At 44.9% G+C, this 17,055-nt stretch overlaps 1 protein-coding gene across 1 annotated transcript in view; it reads right to left on the reverse strand.

The window, feature by feature from the left end:
- The window catches only part of LOC118395557 (teneurin-3-like), a 797,463-nt gene that overhangs the window by 87,377 nt on the left and 693,031 nt on the right, over positions 1 to 17,055 (reverse strand). The window contains 3 exon segments of the mRNA XM_052464676.1: positions 1,548 to 1,667; positions 10,769 to 10,988; positions 12,242 to 12,388. Of these exon segments, the coding sequence (XP_052320636.1) occupies positions 1,548 to 1,667; positions 10,769 to 10,988; positions 12,242 to 12,388 (487 nt within the window).

Below are 17,055 nucleotides of genomic sequence, written 5' to 3' on the forward strand. Positions count from 1 at the left end.
CAGTCTATTTTATCAGTGGCATGGCAGTATATTCAGTCTATTTTAGCAGTGGCATGGCTGTATATTCAGTTTATTTTAGCAGTGGCATGGCAGTATATTCTGTCTATTTTAGCAGTGGCATGGCAGTATATTCAGTCTATTTTATCAGTGGCATGGCAGTATATTCAGTCTATTTTAGCAGTGGCATGGCTGTATATTCAGTTTATTTTAGCAGTGGCATGGCAGTATATTCAGTCTATTTTAGCAGTGGCATGGCAGTATATTCTGTCTATTTTAGCAGTGGCATGGCAGTATATTCAGTCTATTTTAGCAGTGGCATGGCAGTATATTAAGTCTATTTTAGCAGTGGCATGGCAGTATATTCAGTCTATTTTAGCAGTGGCATGGCAGTATATTCTGTCTATTTTAGCAGTGGTATGGCAGTATATTCAGTCTATTTTATCAGTGGCATGGCAGGATATTCAGTCTATTTTAGCAGTGGCATGGCTGTATATTCAGTTTATTTTAGCAGTGGCATGGCAGTATATTCAGCCTATTACAACAACATAAATGATTCCATTTCATTTAGTCTATATAGTAACAGGGGCATGGCATAGTGGCTGGATACATTGCAACCTGCAGTGTGGAAGATCGTGCAACATCATGTATTCAATTTGCCACAGCGGTCGCCATCACACACCTATTGCAATCTAGCAGCTTAGCCTCGCCCTAGAGATCCAACCTATTACACTCCCAGCAATCACACAGAGCCTCCTCTCAATGAGGCAGGGAGCACCAAATATCACGGCTTGCACTTTTGCCCTTAACGCCACTGCTTTACAATCTAATTGGGCGCAGGTGGTGTAATAAAAGGTACTGATGGGGATGGGGCCTGGGAGTGATTGCGCCTCTGTCCCAAATGGCATCCTATTCCCTATCTAGTGCCCTACTTTTGACCAGACCCCTATGGGAAGTAAGTAGTGCACTATATAGAGAATATGGTGCTATTTGGGACTTGACCTGAGTTTCCTATATCCTGGTTGGTGTCGAGGAGGGTTGCAGGAACACTCGCTGTAATAACACCGCAGGGTGTAGTGGAGGTGTGTGTGTGTGTGTGCCCTACGCTAGAATGACGCAGGCTAATTGATTCTTCCTTTGTATAACCAATGCATTTTAATCAGCCCCCCAGTTCACATTTAAATGGCGCGGGGTGGGGGGGTTGTGTGTGTGTGTGTGAGAGAGAGAAAGAGTGTGTGTTTTTTCATTGGGGGGAAGCTACTGAGATTTTTTGCATGAGTGAGACGATTTTGGGAGATCTGTGAGACAGAGTCGTAGAGTGACGGGAGAAGAAGCACATTACAGTTTCTCTCTCTTTTCTCTCTCTCACACACTCACCGATGAACAGAAAAACATCCACGCATATATGCACACACAGACACACTCATGATGATTCAATCAACAACTCCTGAAAACACAACATAAATCAAATACTGTATGAGGTGTCAGTGGTGAGGAAGACCAGAGTCAGTGGTGTGTGTGTGTGTGTGTGTGTGTGTACGTGGACCTACATGCCGTCCTTGCGCGTGACGGTGTATCCGTGGTCGGGGTAGTGGACGAAGGTAACATTGACTCCTATGAGGGGGGTTCCGTCTGCCGTCAGGACTTGGCCTCTGATGATGGACACCAGGCTGGGGAGAAACAACACGTAGAGATGATCTACTCTAGACGTTGTTATTTTGTACACTGCAGCTTTGAGACGCCGCGGAGACAGAGATAGAGATATCCTGAGATATACATCACACAAGAGGACTGACAGGAAATAACAAACTAGACAACTTTCATTCAGCACATTCATAAACACCACAGTATGACACTGTACAGTGCTACGTGCAAATCTTGGCCTCGGTCAACTAACCAATTCCCTTATCTGGTCACCACTATGCACACACAAAATCACTTGTGATCCAGACACACACCCACCCCGGCTCGCGGTGGACCATTTAGATTAGTTTATAGTCAATGGGCCTGGTCCTGTGGAGATATCTACTATGTGTGTGTGGGTGTGTGTGTGTGTGTGTGCGTGCGCAGGGGGAGGTAGCTAGATTTACTTATAGCTCTCCTTCCCAGGTCATTACAGCTCTCACTGAGTGCTAATCAGTAGCGGAGCATTGAATCACCCTGTAGAGAGGGGCAGAGACACACACACAACTCCACCCCACCAGCACTATCCTTTACAACAGTCTGAGAGGATGCCAGACAGTACAGTTGATGTCCCCCCTCCCCCTTCCCCTTCTATAGTGTAAACATGCCATAAATTACCCAGCGTCCTCGCTTCATTAATACCTGTATGTGTGTGTGTGTGTGTCTGTGTGTATGTGTGGGGGGGTTGCATAATGCAGCAGTAATTTATGCCTTCCATTTGCTTAGGGAGGTTGTCTGAGTGTCTGTCACTGTAAAACAATGGTTGTCTCCCAAATGGCACCCTATTCCCTATATAGTGCACTACCTTTGACCAAAAGTGGTTCACTATATAGGGAATAGGGTGCCAGTTAGGACGCACTCATACCCAGTTGTCACCAATCAGGTGTCTGAGTGTTTCTAAGAGCATGTTCAATAGACGCTATCATTACTCTGGTATTATCATTACTCTGGTATTATCATTACTCTGGTATTATCATTACTCTGGTATTATCATTACTCTGGAATTGTCATTACTCTGGTATTATCATTACTCTGGTACTATCATTACTCTGGTATTACCATTACTCTGGTATTATCATTATTCTGGAATTATCATTACTCTGGTATTATCATTACTCTGGTACTATCATTACTCTGGTACTATCATTACTCTGGTACTATCATTACTCTGGTACTATCACTACTATGGTACTATCATTATTCTGGTACTATCATTACTTTGGCACTATCGTTACTCTGGTTCTATCATTACTCTGGTACTATCATTACTCTGGCATTATCATTATTCTGGTACTATCATTACTCTGGTACTATCATTACTCTGGTATTATCATTACTCTGGTGTTATCATTACTCTGGTATTATCATTACTCTGGTACTATCATTATTCTGGTACTATCATTACTCTGGTATTATCATTACTCTGGTACTACCATTACTCTGGTATTATCATTACGCGGGTACTATCATTACTCTGGTATTATCTTTACGCTGGTACTATCATTACTCTAGTATTATCATTAAGCTGGTATTATCATTAGGTATTATCATTACTCTGGTATTATCATTACTCTAGTATTATCATTACGTATTATCACTACTCTGGTTTTATCATTACGTACTATCATTACTCTGGTACTATCATTACGTTGGTACTATCATTACTCTGGTATTATCATTACGCTGGTATTATCATTAGGTATTATCATTAGTCTGGTATTATCATTACTCTGGTTTTATCATTACGTATTATCATTACTCTGGTACTATCATTACTCTGGTACTATCATTACTCTGGTACTATCATTACTCTGGTACTATCATTACTCTGGTGCTGTCATTACTCTAGTGCATGACGGAATGAAACCTTTAGTTAACCCTTAATCTTTCCCCTCCCACTGGCACACACCTCTCTCTCATAATAAGCATGACAATGGTTGCTGTGGGCAACAGGCAGCGCCTCTGTAACTGACGGGTGATATTTCCTTTTTTTAAATAGTTGCATGTCAAGGAATGTGCCTTGGAGTTAGAATGTGTCAGTGTCGTCACCAAAAACATCAGTGTCACTGTCACCTCTGTAAAACACAAAGTATTCATTTTTCTCTAAATAACATCTGTACATGTTGTACTGGCACTGATTGTCACGTCCATGTCTGCTGTATGACATTCCTTTTCTGGCAATAAAGGTTTTAATTAATTCAACTGAGGATGTTGTCTTTTACCCTGAGTTTTTAAACACTGGGCTGGACACCACAGTCCAGGATGTCCTCCATGTAATTCTTATCGGACAGATTAGTCTCTAGCCGCCAGCTGGCCTCTCACCAAAGTCATTCAAGGATACCGCTTCAGCTCGACCCCGGGGCTCCACAGCTGTGACCCGGCACCTGAGATTTGAACCCTCAACCCTGCCAACCCCAGTCAGTGGACCAATTAACCTGGCCCTTGACCACGAGACCACAACATCACTACACAGAACAGGGCCATAAGGGGAGTCGACAAAGCCAAGACCAACTAGTCCTCGAGCGTTAATCCGCTTGAAATCTGTGTGCAATATAAAAACACGGAGGGAAGGACCTCAAACAAGAAAGAGGTTGGGGGTCGGTCTTCCTGCTTAATATACTGCACCTTTAAGCTCCATCGCTCGTCTACCTCTTCAAGAAAGAGGTTGGGGGTCGGTCTTCCTGCTTAATATACTGCACCTTTAAGCTCCATCGCTCGTCTCCCTCTTCAAGAAAGAGGTTGGGGGTCGGTCTTCCTGCTTAATATACTGCACCTTTAAGCTCCATCGCTCGTCTACCTCTTCAAGAAAGAGGTTGGGGGTCTCTTCCTCTTAATATACTGCACCTTTAAGCTCCATCGCTCGTCTCCCTCTTCAAGAAAGAGGTTGGGGGTCGGTCTTCCTGCTTAATATACTGCACCTTTAAGCTCCATCGCTCGTCTCCCTCTTCAAGAAAGAGGTTGGGGGGGGGTCGGTCTTCCTGCTTAATATACTGCACCTTTAAGCTCCATCGCTCGTCTACCTCTTCAAGAAAGAGGTTGGGGTTGGGGGGTCGGTCTTCCTGCTTAATATACTGCACCTTTAAGCTCCATCGCTCGTCTACCTCTTCAAGAAAGAGGTTGGGGGAGGTCGGTCTTCCTGCTTAATATACTGCACCTTTAAGCTCCATCGCTCGTCTACCTCTTCAAGAAAGAGGTTGGGGGTCGGTCTTCCTGCTTAATATACTGCACCTTAAGCTCCATCGCTCGTCTACCTCTTCAAGAAAGAGGTTGGGGGTCGGTCTTCCTGCTTAATATACTGCACCTTTAAGCTCCATCGCTCGTCTACCTCTTCAAGAAAGAGGTTGGGGGTCGGTCTTCCTGCTTAATATACTGCACCTTTAAGCTCCATCGCTCGTCTACCTCTTCAAGAAAGAGGTTGGGGGTCGGTCGCTTAATATACTGTCTTCCTGCTTAATATACTGCACCTTTAAGCTCCATATACTGCACCTTTAAGCGTCTACCTCTTCAAGAAAGAGGTTGGGGGTCGGTCTTCCTGCTTAATATACTGCACCTTTAAGCTCCATCGCTCGTCTACCTCTTCAAGAAAGAGGTTGGGGGTCGGTCTTCCTGCTTAATATACTGCACCTTTAAGCTCCATCGCTCGTCTACCTCTTCAAGAAAGAGGTTGGGGGTCGGTCTTCCTGCTTAATATACTGCACCTTTAAGCTCCATCGCTCGTCTACCTCTTCAAGAAAGAGGTTGGGGGTCGGTCTTCCTGCTTAATATACTGCACCTTTAAGCTCCATCGCTCGTCTACCTCTTCAAGAAAGAGGTTGGGGGTCGGTCTTCCTGCTTAATATACTGCACCTTTAAGCTCCATCGCTCGTCTACCTCTTCAAGAAAGAGGTTGGGGGTCGGTCTTCCTGCTTAATATACTGCACCTTTAAGCTCCATCGCTCGTCTACCTCTTCAAGAAAGAGGTTGGGGGTCGGTCTTCCTGCTTAATATACTGCACCTTTAAGCTCCATCGCTCGTCTAAGAAAGAGGTTGGGGGTCCTCTTCAAGAAAGAGGTTGGGGGTCGGTCTTCCTGCTTAATATACTGCACCTTTAAGCTCCATCGCTCGTCTACCTCTTCAAGAAAGAGGTTGGGGGTCGGTCTTCCTGCTTAATATACTGCACCTTTAAGCTCCATCGCTCGTCTACCTCTTCAAGAAAGAGGTTGGGGGTCGGTCTTCCTGCTTAATATACTGCACCTTTAAGCTCCATCGCTCGTCTACCTCTTCAAGAAAGAGGTTGGGGGTCGGCACCTCTTCCTGCTTAATATACTGCACCTTTAAGCTCCATCGCTTCCTGCGTCTACCTCTTCAAGAAAGAGGTTGGGGGTCGGTCTTCCTGCTTAATATACTGCACCTTTAAGCTCCATCGCTCGTCTACCTCTTCAAGAAAGAGGTTGGGGGTCGGTCTTCCTGCTTAATATACTGCACCTTTAAGCTCCATCGCTCGTCTACCTCTTCAAGAAAGAGGTTGGGGGTCGGTCTTCCTGCTTAATATACTGCACCTTTAAGCTCCATCGCTCGTCTACCTCTTCAAGAAAGAGGTTGGGGGTCGGTCTTCCTGCTTAATATACTGCACCTTTAAGCTCCATCGCTCGTCTACCTCTTCAAGAAAGAGGTTGGGGGTCGGTCTTCCTGCTTAATATACTGCACCTTTAAGCTCCATCGCTCGTCTACCTCTTCAAGAAAGAGGTTGGGGGTCGGTCTTCCTGCTTAATATACTGCACCTTTAAGCTCCATCGCTCGTCTACCTCTTCAAGAAAGAGGTTGGGGCACCTTTAAGCTCGGTCTTCCTGCTTAATATACTGCACCTTTAAGCTCCATCGGTCTCCTCTTAATATACTGTCTACCTCTTCAAGAAAGAGGTTGGGGGTCGGTCTTCCTGCTTAATATACTGCACCTTTAAGCTCCATCGCTCGTCTCCTCTTCAAGAAAGAGGTTGGGGGTCGGTCTTCCTGCTTAATATACTGCACCTTTAAGCTCCATCGCTCGTCTACCTCTTCAAGAAAGAGGTTGGGGGTCGGTCTTCCTGCTTAATATACTGCACCTTTAAGCTCCATCGCTCGTCTCCCTCTTCAAGAAAGAGGTTGGGGGTCGGTCTTCCTGCTTAATATACTGCACCTTTAAGCTCCATCGCTCGTCTCCGTTGTCTGGAGTTTCCTGAAGCGTGGCAAAGAAGCGGTCTTATCTAAATTCAGCTGTGTGTCTGTGTGTGTGAGAGTGTGTGTGTGTGTGTGTGTGAGCCACCACATAAAGTAGTGAAGCGTTCGTGGCCACATGCCTAATTTGGCCCGTCACGATCCATAAAGAGGAATAATAGCATTCTTCACAGTGTATTCAGACTCCTTATTCCCAGTAACTCTAACCTGTATAAGGGAGCCAAAGGATTGCATTTAAACAAACTCCACTGGCTGAAATGAAAATGTTCTGCCATTGTACAGTTAAGCTATTATGGCAGACAAAGGAAAATAAAGCTTTAGTGTTGGAAGTTGAGACACACACCAGCATCCAAGGTGTTTTTATCCAATAACCTTGTCAGAAAGCATTGGTAATGCCTGCTCTTAAAGCAGAGAGGCTATTTCAATTGGAGGTTTGGAGAAGTCAATAATAATGTAGGTGTAAACAGGTTTTTGCTCTTTCCTGTCCTTCTTGTGCTGCAGACAGTAACTTACAGGATGTCTGCTCTGCGCCGCAATGGAAACAATCATAGACTACAGATGTACGGTCTTAATTTGATCACCATGTTGCAGGAGAACGTTGCTGCATTGCAGGAAATGTAGATCTTGTGGTGTATTTAAGGTTTAAAAAGGCTTCTGAAGTTTGCAATTCCCACTACAAAAATGTCCATTATTTGTATATTCACATTTCCTGCTGATGACGGATTGTTTTCCTGCTGTATCAAACTGGCTCAAATTAAGATGCTACGTCTGTACTTCATTATTGAGTATGTCTCTTTTGAATGAATTGCCACCCTGAATAATATCTCCATTCCAGTCTCTCGCTCGAGTGTCATTTCCTACTAAATGAGCTCTCTATCTCTGTTGACGGAGAGTGGCATGTCAATACACCCAGACGGAGGAGGAGAAGAAGAGATGGATGAGGAGGAGGAGGAGAGGCAGAGCGGGTCTACGAGAGCCTTGTTTGTTCACATGTTGATGCTGAGGAGCTGTTGTTTGGTTGGGGATTACTGCGGATCCTGTGTGTGTGTGTGTGTGTGTGTGTGTGTTTGTTGGATGGCTGGCTGGCAGAGGCTAAAGGAAATGTTCAGGCACATGTTCTGTGTTAGCACTACTGGCTAAACAAAGCCCCCGGATCGGTGGGTCTAACACAGGACAGATGTGAATTTGACTCTCTCCCTTTATCTCCATATATCTATCTTTCTTTGGCTATCATCTCCCTCCATGTCTCTGTCTTCCTCCATCCCTATCTCTCACTCATCTCTCTCTTTCCACCTCCCTCTCTCCTTATTTGTTTGTTCCGTCCTCTCATTTCTCCACACTTCTTCCTGCTTTATGAGATGATCAGACGGTTCTGTTCTCTCCAGTGAGCACCGTGTTTAACATCTCTATTTAACTCTGTTATCGCTATGTGGAAATTAAGTTTGCTTTCTAAACATAAGCTAATCTCTACCGGCTGGTTAGTCCTGCTCTTATTGAAATCTATTTGGTTCTAGATCAATTGTGAACAATCACAAACATGCACGGTACTCTGGACTGAATTAAAGCAACGTTCAAGTTTAAACAGTCATAAGACCTTTGAGAATGACCACAACTGAAGCTGGTCAACTGAAGCATGTTGTTGTCCAGTATGGAGAAACAAACGTTCATGGTTGTAGACAACATTGTTATAGACCACTGTAACCACCTGGCTGGTTGTTACCAAGGCAACCAAACGCACGCATGCACACACACCAAACACACACACACACGGACACACACACGGAGACACACACACGGAGACACACACACACACACACACACACACACACACACACACACACACACACACACACACACACACACACACACACACACACACACACACACACACACACACACACACACACACACACAGACACACACACGGACACACACACGGACACGGACACACACCAAGGGCCATGGTAGGGTCTGGCACTCTGGGCATGCGTCGGTAGCACCCAACTCGCTAACGACCATCAGGTCGCTAATGGCCTGGTACGCAGAGCTCTATTGTCCCTCTAACCAAACGCAATCGAAAATCACATCAAACACTTATCATCAAAACAGTATAGTGTTTTTAAAACTCAGAAGTTCAACAGCAGGTTGAAACTGAGTGGAAAACTGTGGTCGTTGTGGATGTTGTTTCAAAGCCTAACACAATGAAATGGACAGCGATTTCTAAGGTGATGATTCACTCAAAACGCCCATACGGATATTAGAGCTTATGCATTTGCATAGGCCTATGAGCCCAAGCCCTTGTGCTGTTATACAATACATAGCCTACCGCATATTACACATGGCAGAAAAACACAAAACAAAACTGATTTAAGATGTCTTTGGTACATAATTGGTCTACCCTATACTCCAAAATGTAACAAATTCTACTAATCACCCTTGAGTGTGGACTGTATTATTATGCATATTGGACGGACTGTTTACCTTACGCTAGGCTCCAAACTTTATATCCATGAGACTGGTAGAGAATGTACAGCCCTAGGGGATACTGTTGGTTCACTGATTGTGCAGGGCAGCTTACAGTTAGCCTACAATTATAGTGAATTTGTATTTGATTTTTAATACACTAGCAATTGGGCATTTTTTATATTTTTATAATTAATAGACACATTACCTTTAGCTACAGAACCATGCATTTCCTCCTATCTCTCCTTCATTCCTTTCTCAGCGTAACAAACGTTCCAGCGGCCCGATAGAATAACATTGAAATAACGTCGTCGAAGCTCCAGTAGCTGACCAGGCATTTTTTTCTTAAAACACAACTAAAGTAAGAAATGAAATATGTTTTGTTGTGTTACTATCGATGTTCCCAAACAGATTTCACTTGGTTTTCCAAATGAAGCACTGGGTAGCTGCAGGAACAGGGTTGAAGATCCCATGGCATACAGAGATTGGGAGGAATATCACTTGTCGCGCAGCAAGAGGCTGCATGCTCCTGAAACAGTTGTTGATGCATGGAGTGAAATAACCGGAGTAGCATGGTTGAAGAAACTAACAGTCAGGAAAGCGGCCTCCATGTATTTTTCCTCTGCCTCTGTTCCTGCCCATTTGATAATGGGACATATTAAATTGAAACTAATTTTACATATTAGTAAAGACAAGATTCAATTGAGAATATGAAAAAGTATGATCACTTGGGTGAAAATATGATCACTTGGGTGAAAATAGGATCATTTGATGAGAGAACAGCGTGTGCAGCCTGAGGCAAGAAACAGAGCACAAGCTTTTTTGTGACTTTCTCAAATCATTAGTAGCCTATAATCACACCATGCAGCCCATATATGTTTTGATTTCTAAGACATTTTTGTTTGTATCATTCACAACTAAAGTTGACAAATAACTCAAAATCTAGTGTATAGGATCTCTTTTAAATGATCACTTTTACACTCAAAATCTAGTGTATAGGATCTCTTTTAAATGATCACTTTTACACTCAAAATCTATTGTATAGGATCTCTTTTAAATTATCACTTTTACACTCAACAGAGTCATTTCATATACGCACTCTCTCTTGAATGGGCATGACAATAACCGTCTGACAAAATGTAATGACCGCAACAGCCCTACACACACACACACACACACACACACACACACACACACACACACACACACACACACACACACACACACACACACACACACACACACACACACACACACACACACACACACACACACACACACACACACACACACACACACACCATAAAGACAGATTACCTAGTAGCAGCGAGTCAGAGATAGGATGCCTCATCGAACTCTATCAGATAAAAAGACAACAGGAGAAATATCCCTCCATCGACCTGTTCAAATAAAGGTGAAATGAGAATGCTCACCTCTTGTTGAAGGGGTTGTCCCCGGTGATGACGTGGCTGCCCTCTGGTCCAACCAGGAAGCGAATGCGTTGGTAGAAGGAGCGTGCGGCATGCTGGGGCATCAGGCTGGACGGGCTCTGACTGATGATGTCAGAGGGGTCCGGGGAGCCGCGGCAGTACGGCTGGGTCTGACAGGATGTCTGGAGGCAACAGTCTGGGTCCATACAGTCAGCCAGGCCGTCTGAGAGAGATAGAGAGTTATGAAGAGGCAAACAAGAGGAGTAAGGAATGGGATCCAGAACAGATTCTCTCTGATAACTCTAAAGGAACCATATACAGTGAATTTACTAACAAAATACTTTTAACCAAGTTAAAAACAAATCTACCTCCAGTGGCTCTTTTTGTCAGATGGTCAAAGGTATGTGTTGTTATAATTGGCTGTATTCGGTTGGGCTTTCAGAATGTGATTGGCTGTGTTCCTGTGAGAGCGAATAGCAGGCCCAGTTGTTCAAAGTTATTAGTCGACCTCTAACCCCTGGCTGTGGTGACAAACTGCCTGGTTCCTCCATCCTGACTGGTGCCTTGGATGGGATAACTATAGGTTAAATTTGCTGTTGGGAGTCTCACCGTTAGGTAGGTTAGTGAGGGAGGGAGGGAGGGAAGGAGAGAACGAGAGGGAACGAGAGCGACAGAGCGAGAGAGAGCGAGAGAGAACGAGAGAGAGCGAGAGAGAGCTAGACAGAGAGAAATATAATGGAAGAGAAAGAAAGAGTGTGATAGAAAATAAGAGATTGAGTAAGTGAGAAAGAAGGAAAGTGGAGAGGGACAGAGAGAAAGAGAGAGAAATAAAGAAGGAGAAAAAGTTCTCTCTGCTACTTCAACAGCCTGCCTCCCTGCTGTTTTCCAAGGCCTTTGTGTGGGAATGAGATCTGCTCCGCCTCCCACAGGTGACGTCCACAGGAAAGGGGGAGAGGAGGAGAGGGAAAAGAGCGGTGGAAGAAAGGAGGGAGGTAGGACGTAGAGCTCATGAAAGGCTGCCATTCGCCTTTGTTAGGTTATTAAAAACTTGGGGTACATCTGGCAACCAGCAGCCACAGGGCGGGGGGGGGGAGTGGTAAAAACCTTGCCGCCGCGATTGACGCACCCCTACCTCGTCCCTCACCCACCCCTCCTTCATCCCCCTCTTCCAAAACGAATCAGGACGTGACTTGTTCCTTCTTCTATTTCTTTATTTAACAGGCCTCTATAGCGGTGACGCCACCACCTTTCCTGGTGGAGCTTTAAAGAGCGGAGAGATCCACATATAATGTGGTTGTGGGTTCAATCCCAGCAAGGATCACACACAATACGCACAGTTCCAATGTATGAACTCCCTGTACTGGAAGTGACTTCTAATGAAAATGTCTGGCATATAACGTAATGTAACCCAGAGCCAAAGACAAATGTCCATTTAGTGAAAACGTAATGGACAAGAAGGTTTTCTGCATGTCTCACCTCCTTCGTTATCCTTGCCGTCGGTGCAGAGGGTCTCCATGGCGACGTCGCATCCCGCCCCACGCCACCCGGACTGGCAGACGCAGTGCCATCCGTTCTGGTCCAGGGTACAACGACCGTTGTTGTTACACAGGCCTGGGCAGCCCTCTGTAGCAGACCAGAGCATGGAGAGTTAATACACACTCACACACATAGGAGGGTTATGTGTGTATGTGGGAGGGGGGAGTGTGTGTGGCTGAGGGTGTGTGTGTGTGTGTGTGTGTGTGTGTGTTTGTGTGTGGGTGTGCATGCATAGGTGAGAATAAGGGAGGGAGAGTGTGTGAGTGTACTTGTGTATCTCATATCAACATTGTGGTGTGTGTCTGTATGTAGGTGCTTCTCTGTGATTCAGCATTGTGTGTGTGTGAACACATGCGTGACTGTGTCCTCCTTTTTCGAGGAGATCACCCCTCTCAGTTTTTCCGATGAGAACAAACAAATGCACAATCAACATAAACAGATTCAGATTAACAGGTAGATAACCAACCAAAATGAAAAGGTTTATGAAAAGGTTTTTCTAACATATAACCCGACAGTGTGACATCAGACAGTGTGACATCAGACAGTGTGACATCAGACAGTTAGACAGGCCTGTGAAATGCACAGATGCTGTAATTTCACATGAATGATAGAAGCCTCGTGAAGAACCATTCGTTAACCTCGTTAACCGTTGAAGAATTTGAAAGAAAATATGAATTTTGCCTTAATTAAGTCAAGTAAGAGAGGATGTCAGAAATACAAATGTTGGAAATGGAAATTGAGTAGAGAGCAAAAGGAATCAAAAAGCAGCATACACTACAAAAGAAGAAGCCAAAATAAAACGTGTCATTAATTCAGGGAGATTTAATAATGACAATGTCCCAAAATAGCCCAAATCAAACAGAATCCGAAATCAAAGAACCCAAACTAATGCCCTAAATCGATTTTCCTCGGCCTTCTTCAGTTGTTGATAGTAGTAGCTATTGGCACATCCATGTGAAGCTACAATACAATATGGACACAAAGTATAGGGAGGGGCTCTGGCTTGAGTCCCTACCGCCACAGGTATACTTTATGCCTCGGTCACATTCCTTTACACAGAATAATAATAAACAGGAGAATAATACAATTGTAATAATATAGAAGCAAAGCCCAGGAGGAAGTAAAAGCAGCCCAGCGACTAGGCTAGACAGTCAGGAGGTCATACAGGCCGCGGATGCATGGAAACAGGACCAACAAGGATTTTCCAACAAAACGGAAGAACCATGTGTGAAGGGTGGTCAGTGGTGTGTAGGTTGTGTGTGTGTGTGTATGTGTTTGAGTGTACTGTATGCGTGTGTGTGTGTGTGTGTGTGTGTGTGTGTGTGTGTGTGTGTGTGTGTGTGTGTGTGTGTGTGTGTGTGTGTGTGTGTGTGTGTGTGTGTGTGTGTGTGTGTGTGTGTGTGTGTGTGTGTGTGTGTGTGAGTGTGTGTGTGTGAGTGTGTGCTGGAAACAGGTTTTAAGACAGACAAGAATGGAGATAACCAGAAAAAGGACCACAAAAAACAGCGAGGGACTGGTACAAAGACACGTTTACGCCGTGCTTCAAGACAAGAGATAAAGAGAGAGAGAGAGAGAGAGAGAGAGAGAGAGAGAGAGAGAGAGAGAGAGAGAGAGAGAGAGAGAGAGGGTAAAACAGGAGAGCAGAGAGTGATTGTTCATGACAATCTCCCTGGGGCTTTTGTATGAATTACCTTTAAATCCTGCGATTAGGGGGGGCCAAGGAAAAGGAGAAAAATTTGGGAAAGAAAAATGAACAAAAAAAACTCAGTACTTCAGTCTCTGTGAAGGGGGTTGCAGACCGACTGACAAACACATAAAAGGAAAGAGAGAGAGAGAGAGAGAGAGAGAGAGAGAGAGAGAGAGAGAGAGAGAGGAAGGAAGAGGAGGGAGGAGGCAGGATTCCGTGGACATACTGTTGGAAGACAGGGGGATACAGAGAAGGAAAGACAGAGCGCGAGAAAGAGAGAGACTGATGCGGAGAGATCACCCTGCGTGCGGGGGAGATAGCTCTGTTGGAAGGTCGAGGGTCGAGGGCTAAAGAAGTAGTCCATATCTCCACTTCAGCTTAAAAGGTCTCCAATTCTTAGTTCTCTACAAAAGGCATTGATGGTGCTAGTAAAACAAAATCAATTTATTAATGAATAAACGTATACTCATGTTGTTTGGACATTTTAAGGTGCAATTCTTCACTGTCAAAATCGGGGAAAGCAAAAAAACAAACAAAAGAAAAGACTGACACGTGTACAAAAAGCATTGAGGCAAAGCATCCGGGATAACACCCCCGTTTTAAGAAAAAATGCCTAGTCAGCTACTGGAGCTTAAATGACGTTATTTCAATGTTATTCTATCGGGCCGCTGGAACGTTTGTGGCTTCGCCCGGTGCCCAAAGCGTGGGCGTTGCCGAGCCGTGGTTGGTGGGTTATGTGGGCTAAAACCCGCCCCAGTTCAGTTCTACCATGCCTGGAAGTTACTGAACATCCTCCCATGCTCCAAGAGAGGACATGATATTGGATTTCCCCCACAGTACCAAGACATGAAGACATGAGAAAACAAATAGTCACAGTGACAACAATAGAAGACTGAATCACTGAATCAATAAATCAATGAATCAGAGATAAAAAAAAGAGATGAAAAGATAGAGAGAGAATGGAGGGTTACTGGGAAGCTATGGACAGTCACATGTACCACACAGCACGATGGGGGGGGCAGAAGAAAGAGGGACCACAGTACCTTTGACTCTAATATCCGGATTGTGAGCTTGAAAAAAGAAAAAAGGAGAGAGAGAAAGAGAGGAGAGCGAGCGGTTAAGGAGAGGAGATAAAAAACATGGCAGACTATTTACCAGAGTGTTAGTAGTGTACTTACGAGCACAGGCACCCTTACACACTCGCACACACCCACACACGTGTGTTTGAATGTGATGGATATCCCATGTGACACAGAGTGTGTGTGGCCATGACCATCCTCACATGTAAACCTGTAGGACTTCTCTAGGTGTTGTGACGGGGGGGAAGGGGGGAGCGAATAGACAGAAGATGACATGCTTTCTCAGACACTTAGCTTGTTGTGACGTATCAACGTATGAATGTTGTATGTATAAACATACATATGTGTGTGTGTCAATCTGTTGTCTTATATCGCCAACACCCAGTCCCTACATTTCTTGCACAATCTCAGATGTCGCTTGCTGTAACTTCACACTAGCTCACACATACACACACTGGCTCAGGTGGCAGCTAGATTGGCCGTCATCCTCTCCTTTTCCCAGAGTGGAACAGGATCCCTTAACAGAACTAATGGAGCGTCAGGGTTCCTAATGAAACGTCAGGGTTAAGAAAACAGCAGCAATCATCCCTGAACCCTGAGCAAAGGGGCAGCAATTTACCAGCTAATTGCACTAAAGATTTCTCATTTACTTCCATCATATTCCACTCACATGGGCACAGGGAGGACTGTGTGTGTGTTTGTGTGTCCATCTGTGTGTGTATGTACAGTATGTATCTGTGTGTGTGTGTGTGTGTGTGTGTGTGTGTGTGTGTGTGTGTGTGTGTGTGTGTGTGTGTGCGGGTCTATGGGTCAAGCTGCAGAATTAATCAGCCCCTTATAGACATCAATGCTTCATTATTTGTTCGGCCAATTCTCGTCGGCTGCTGATTAAAGTGACATTAATCTGGAAACAATTATATATCACAACGTCCAGACCCACTCAATCCCCACCCTGAGGTAGAGATGGAGAGATGGAGGGAGGAGAGGAGAGGGGGATGAGGGGGAGGGTAGAGAGATGAGGCGGGACGGAGAGAGAGAGAGCAGAGGGGTAGAAGGAGAGAGAGGGGAAGAGAGAGAGGGGAGAGGGGGGGTGGGGGGCAGGGGCAGGGGTAGAGGCTACCGGCATGTATCCATTGATTTACATGATCTTAGTTAACGTTGACTGCACTGGGGGCCTTTAACAACCCCATCAGCTCCAGGTGAGCCTACCGTAAAAACAGGGAGGGCTCCTCTTAGACTTGAATCTGGCGAAAGCCCAAAGTGCTCCAGAACCCATTGAGCCTCACTCATTCCCTGGTCTATAGTAGACGCACACACACATACACAAACATGTGCACACACAACACACACACACACACACACACACACACACACACACACACACACACACACACACACACACACACACACACACACACACACACACACACACACACACACACACACACACACACACACACACACACACACACACACACACACACACACAGTGATGTATGTATAATAACGGTAGTGTGTGACTAGACTGACAGAGCTACCAGCCCGTGAAGAGAGAAGCCAGATCAGTGGTAACACAGAACAGCCATTCAGCAGTACTGAGAGGGGGATTATGGGCTTCCTAGTTCCCAAGTAGAGCCTTGAGTGTAGCAGGGTTAATTAACTATTGAACACAGTTAAGGAAATAATTTGGACTTTTGTGAATAAAACTGGACTGTTTTAACTACATAATTGAGTTTACAAATAGCCATTTTTTTCTTCCCGCCAGTCGAGTTTTAAAAGACAAATCACTACAAGAAAGGTACAGTAGCTAGTAGCTGAAACTGAAGCTTGAGACGGGGAGGGACACCGAGACCAATCATTTTGGTCTCTCATTTCAGTGAAAATATCACTAGTAGACGGTTTGTTTTGTTGCGAGCGAGAGAGGAGTGTGTGTTTGTGTGTGTGTGTTGTCTAGCGAGCATCAGCCTTGGATGATAATGGAGAACCAT

Source organism: Oncorhynchus keta, chromosome 16 (genome assembly GCF_023373465.1).
Source record: "Oncorhynchus keta strain PuntledgeMale-10-30-2019 chromosome 16, Oket_V2, whole genome shotgun sequence".
Lineage (NCBI taxonomy): Eukaryota > Metazoa > Chordata > Actinopteri > Salmoniformes > Salmonidae > Oncorhynchus > Oncorhynchus keta.